Source organism: Mastacembelus armatus, chromosome 23 (assembly GCF_900324485.2).
Source record: "Mastacembelus armatus chromosome 23, fMasArm1.2, whole genome shotgun sequence".
NCBI classification, from domain to species: Eukaryota; Metazoa; Chordata; class Actinopteri; order Synbranchiformes; family Mastacembelidae; genus Mastacembelus; species Mastacembelus armatus.
In genome coordinates, this window is record NC_046655.1 from 8,960,787 (window position 1) to 8,966,786 (window position 6,000).

Sequence of the window (6,000 nt, forward strand, 5' to 3'; positions counted from 1 at the left end):
GTAAAGAATTTGAACCTGAAAATGTGACATTTTGCATGATAAATATCTTGTAGCTTAATTTAAATTTCTGACATTCAAAAATTGCATCATAAACCCATTCAGCTTTAGTCATTTCTTCTTTATTTAGACAGCAGGGAAGTGGAGACAGGAGAAATGTCTGTGTTGGCACTCTTTCTCCTTTTCACTCTACTGTTTTTTTTCTGAAGCAGTGATTTTATCTGTTCTCTTGTAGCTCCACCAATGAGGTCAAGAACCTGCTGCAGTCGTTGCCCAGGACTAGTGAGCCCAGAGAAATGCTTTTTGAGGACCGGACTCGGGCACACGCTGATCACATCGGACAGGGTTTTGAACGTCAGACTACAGCGGCCGTGGGGGTGCTGAAGGCTGTGTGCTCCCAAGAAAGGTAGGCAGGAAAAGAACATGTGATCACAGTTCGGATATCAGTCTGTTGGGTACATGTAGTGACGGATGTTTCGAAACAACACACTCGATAGTCACACAGCTGATATATCACACAGTCCCTTTCTGCTCCCCTCCCTCCCTTATTTACAGCTCGGAGCCTTCTCGTGTAACCAAAGATGTCGTGTGTTTCCATGCTGGAGATTTTCCTTATGTAGTTCAGAGGCTGCAGTTGGACCTACATGAACCCCCACTGTCCCAGGTGTTGCATTACACACAGACACACACAGAAGACAATAAACACTGCTCACATATTAGATTCAACTCAGTAAAGCCATTACACCCCAAATTAGACTCTGAATTATCCCAGTGTTACCCTAATGTAACACTTCATATCCCACACTGGCTTAGGTGTAAAGTTAATGTAATCTGATGTTGGATGCTGCCACCTGGTGGAGCAAAGCAGGACTGTATAAATTGACTGAAGCAGAGAAACCTGGAGCAGAGTTGAAATATTTTTTTTTTTTATTATTTATGTTACTTCATCAAGGTAATCCACCTAGTATCCATCCATCCTACAATTAAACAGTGTATCCAGGTTTTCAGCAGATACCGGCCCATCTCTGAAAATAAAGTGTAACAGAAGCAGCACAACGCTAGGTGTAAAGCTACATCATCAGTGACCAATACTCCAAAGCACTAATCTAAAAGTCAAAATAAATAGATGTTATGTTTCCATGGAGATTTTTTTAGCTTTGAGGTAAGAATTCATTGTTTTATTTTAAAAGATATATTTACTGAACTCAACAAGACTTTCAAACTTTTTTTTAAAAAATCAGTATCAAAAGATGGATGTTTCATTCTGAACTGCGCCCCTTTTATTTTCTCTGCCTAAACCCTCATTTGTCTTCAGTGTGTGCAGTGGGTGGACGACGCCAAACTCAACCAGCTGCGTCGCGAGGGCATCCGTTATGCTCGCATCCGCCTGTGCCACGATGACATCTACTTCATCCCCCGCAATGTGGTCCACCAGTTCAAGACTGTATCGGCTGTCTGCAGCCTGGCTTGGCACATCCGTTTAAAGCTGTACCACCAAGGCGAGGGAGTGAAGGAAGAGGAGGAGGAGGAGGAAGAGGAGAAGCCAGTTGAGTTGAAGGAAAAGGACATGAACAGAGTGGAGGAAAAGCTGGAAGAAGAAAGGAGGAGAGAAAAGAAGGGTGAGAAAGGAGTGAAGGAGAGAATAAAAGAGGAGGAGGTGGACATGCCAGAAAACAGGACGTTGATGGATGACAAAAAGGACGAACAGGATGATCATCTTCTTCATCCTGAACGTCCACCTCTCTTGTGTCAGCCTGCTGTTTCAGTGGACTCTAATGATAGCAGTGATGCAGACAGGAAGGAGGAAAGCAAGAGGGCAAAAGAAGATGAAAAACCCAAACAGCAGGGTTCTTCTCCTGCTAAGGCGACCGCAGACCCTCAGGCTCCTCCTGTTTACAAAAATAAATCTCCTTCACCTCTCCCTCCATCCCCTCCTGCCTCTCTTCATTCTCCTCTTCAGGGCATAAAACCCAGAGCATCCTCAAAGCCCCAACAGCATCACTACCATCACCACTCAGACAGCAGAATGACGTCTTCCAGTTCAACTTCCTCTTCCTCCTCTTCTGCTTCTCATTTGGCTCCCAAATCATCCCTTTCTCCATCTTTTTCTAGGTCTTCCTCCTCTTCAGCAGGATTCACTGATGCTTCTTTGTGCTCCTCTTTTGCTGCTCCCAGTGTGTCTTCTACGGCGTCTTTTGTTCCTGTTCTATCCACTTCTTCATCTGTGTCAACCTCTGCTACATCTTCCCAAACTGGTCCCAAGCCCTCAGCAGGCTCACACGCCTCTACTGTCTCTTCATCTTGCCAGCAGCCTCCCTCCTCTCAGACAGATCAACCAAAAGACAAAGATTCACTTTGGCTAAAGCCAGATGTTTATTCAGATACACGGACCCAGTCGGAGATTCGACCATCACAGGGGTCACCTGCCGTGGATCTACAGACACACACCTCCCAAGCTGACACATGGACACACACTCAAGCTGACATACGGACACAAACGCTCCCAGAGAAATGGATGCACAGTTTGGACTCAGACTCCAGGATGTCCTTGGATCCACAGATGTGTACTCCACAGGACAGTGGGAGGCGAGGAATTTACATGCAGCAATACGCCCCCCAGCATCTCCCACCTCCTCAACTTCCTCAGATGCTTCCCCCTTCTTTCCCCTCCCTGCTGCCACACTCGCACCTTCCGCACAGACCGCCAGTCCTCCCCCCAAATCCGCTGTCCAACCCCTCCCTCTCTGCACAACCACAAACTCTGAACTCTTTCCTGGGTCAGAACCCAGCACCCCATTCGGTTCACATGAGCCAGCTTCACCTTCACCCCCCGCACCAGCCAAACATCACCACCCAGTCTCAACCGTACTACCAGCCAGCCCTCTCCAGCTCGCAATCTCTTCCTCCTCACCTGCCGCACCATCACCAGTTTGCCAAAACCTTCTTCCCCCCACAGCACCCCCACTTCTCCTCTCACCCCTTCCTTCCCCCTCAGTCTTTCCTCTCTCAGCCACCCAGCTCTTACCCACTACAACCGCAATACCAAACCTCAGCACCGGTGCAGGTTCAACTCCCTCTCTCACAATCTTTCCCTCATCCCCCTCCTCCTCCCTCCTCCTCACTGTCTCCACCCCCACCTCCCCCTCCTCTTCCACCCCCTCTCCCACCTCAACCTTCTGTCCTGTCCCCTCCTCAAATGCATGAAGAGGAGCAGAAACAGATTTTATAGTAGTTTTGTACATAATGATGCTGTTTTTAAATGACTGTATAGGTACAAGGTTTTTATTTTGGTTGTGTTATTGTAAAACATTGTAATAAGGACGGAGACAGTGAAGTGGATTGGTATGGACACAGTATCATAGTTTATAAAGCAGAGTTGGACTTTATTTACCCCAGACCTCTTGACTGGACTGGTTTAGGCTGTACTGATGCTTTGGTTGTGCTTGGGTTAAAAAGTATTGAGCAGTTATTGCATGTACCGGTAGTTTTGGCCTTTAGTTAAGTATGGGTGCATCAAAAGCTGAACGTGAAGAGATTTTTCAGGTTCTAGTCTGCCAAACTGCTGTCTGATTCTGTTTTGAAGTGAGCATAACCTTTTTGAATAACAGGATATCTGTGAGCTATCAGAGGTAGAAAGAAAATAGGTACATTTCTGCGAACTCCGTCAGATATTTATGTAAAAAGGTCACGAGGGTGAACTTGCAGCTAATGCTTCCATTTTGTGGCTTTTTTTTCTAACACTTTCTTCGTGCCCAAGACTGTTTCTGGAATAATGATGGGTCAAAACGGTGATATTACACAATACACTAATGTATTGATGTGATATCACTGCATTTCTTCTCCTATATTGTAAAAATACATCTTAATCAATACAGTATATTGCAGTACTTTCCCTAATATTGTATTTTGAGCAATAATGCTCTACAATAATCTGCTGAGTATAAAACTGCATTTCCCATTTATTGATATGGTGACAAATGTCAGTATTTTTAGTTGAGTTCCAAAATGATTGATAAGGAGGAGTGCAGTTTTTTTGTGCTTCTATACAAAAGAAAAGCTCAGTTAGATTATAAATTGGCCTCATAAGCTTCAGGATACAGCCAGTGGTGCTGTTGGTATTTACACCATGAACACAGTCCAAATTTAAAGTAATACAAGTATTGTCTTGTAGCCTCAGCACCAGTGGTAGAGCACGCTGTTGTTTTTTTTTTTTTCTTCAGTGTCTGTTGGATGTGTACCAGGGTCTCTTAATTTTGGAAATCAAGCACTTGCTGGTCAGCCAAGGAAGAATTCGACTCAGCCAAGGCTGTTCACAGACAGAGACTCAGGAAAAACTATTCAGGACACGTCCATGAACTCACTGGTCTCCTAAAACGAAAAGTCCTGAATCTTTTCTTACTTGCTAAAACCTGATTCACTGATTTTACTGGGCATTATAGATTTTTAGGCAATTGTTCAGGGTCATTGGAATATTATTAAGTCTGCTATATACACTATCTGAGTACCCATGCCGCTACATTAAGAGCTCGCCATGAAATAACTTTAGATCTCACAGCATCTGGATAGGAAGAATGGAATGAGAAGAGCAATATTCTACAGATGTGATATGTTAAGACTTCCCAAATGTGGCTCATTACAGCACTTTGTAACATGTCAACCACTGTTTATTTACAATTGATGTTGTTGAATATTCTTATCATTGTTGAACACTTAGGGTCTGTGACAGACTGGCGACCTGTCCAGGGTGTACCCCGCCTCTCGACCAGTGTCAGTCCAGTGTCCAGCCCCCACAACCCACTATGGATAATGGATGTATGGAATTATGTCATGATTCCCAGATTATGTCTAATAACCAACAGGTCAGTTTCAGGTTCTTCCAAGATTTTAACTTTAATACATTCAGGGCTCAGCAATTCAGTGTTTTTCTTCTTTATGAACACTTTGAAAACAGATGGTTTACTGTTGAGAGCTCATTTCCAAAGCACTATCTAACTATTTACCTGAAGTCTGGTTTCTCTACAGTGTGGAGCATCCTGTCTATAAAAATGTTTTATTTATCAAACAGGGACTGAAGTGACCTCCTGTGTTTTAAAAGGACAATAAATTATTGAAATTCTGTTTTAACAGAAACTGAAGAGTGTATGTTTCTCCAAGTATCTGATTTTAGAGTCACAATCTTCAGTCTTCAGTGCTTGTCCCACAGCTGTGAAACTTAGTTTTTTGTTTTTGTTTTTTCTTTCTGTCTTTTTTGAGGTCTTGATTTTGGGGTTTTTGATCATTACAGGACTACCACCCACTTGCTAATGTAGCCCACATTTCCCCAGTGCCTGTCCTTAACTGTGAACTACTCACAATGGTCCTGAGCCATGTAGACATAGAGTTCTGTCCTTGCATGGTAGTTTTTAAGAGCGAAGTGTAAGATTTCACTTTTAAAAAAAAAAAAAAAAAAAAGGAGAGAATAAAGCCTTAAATCGTTCTGTCCAAATATCTGCGGTCTAAGTTGGGATGGCTCAGTGAAATAACATCCTACAGACAGGATTGTGCTTTTAATGGTTTTTCTCACCCCAAATCGGAAAAATGTCGGAAAATTTAAAGTTAAAACTTCAGCTGTTTTGGTAGGTTTTCCTCAAAGGCCTTTATTTCAGAGACAGAACTCTTCACTGTGTGGCTCTGGAGAGAGTGAGGTAGTTATTAAGCACTTGGTGCCAGTTGCAGGGCGCTCTGAAGTGCTTTTTAATGCTTTTGGGTTTCAGACATTACAAAAACATGACAGCAGCTTATATTTTTTGTACAAATGTGACACGCTATGGTTGAAAACAAAGTGATCAGGGGCTAGTATTGTTTTCACAGAGTTTATTTATCTCTTTTTTTAATTTTGTTTCTGTGATTTTTAACTGTCATCACTGTAGTGTATATAAGAAGTTTTGTAAAGAGGAAAAAACTTGTAGTGTGGTTTCTACTTTAAAAATGAACCTAGCTAATAAAAGGTTCAGTGTATGAAAA

The 6,000-nt window shown here is 42.9% G+C and overlaps 1 protein-coding gene across 1 annotated transcript in view; it reads left to right on the plus strand.

The window, feature by feature from the left end:
* The window catches only part of LOC113141932 (lysine-specific demethylase RSBN1L-like), a 30,457-nt gene extending 24,457 nt beyond the window's left edge, over positions 1-6,000 (plus strand). Inside the window, exons 7-9 of the mRNA XM_026326591.2 lie at positions 233-403; positions 553-661; positions 1,313-6,000. Coding sequence (XP_026182376.2) covers positions 233-403; positions 553-661; positions 1,313-3,226 — 2,194 coding nt within the window. The 3' untranslated portion in view covers positions 3,227-6,000. The remainder of the gene's footprint in view (positions 1-232; positions 404-552; positions 662-1,312) is intronic.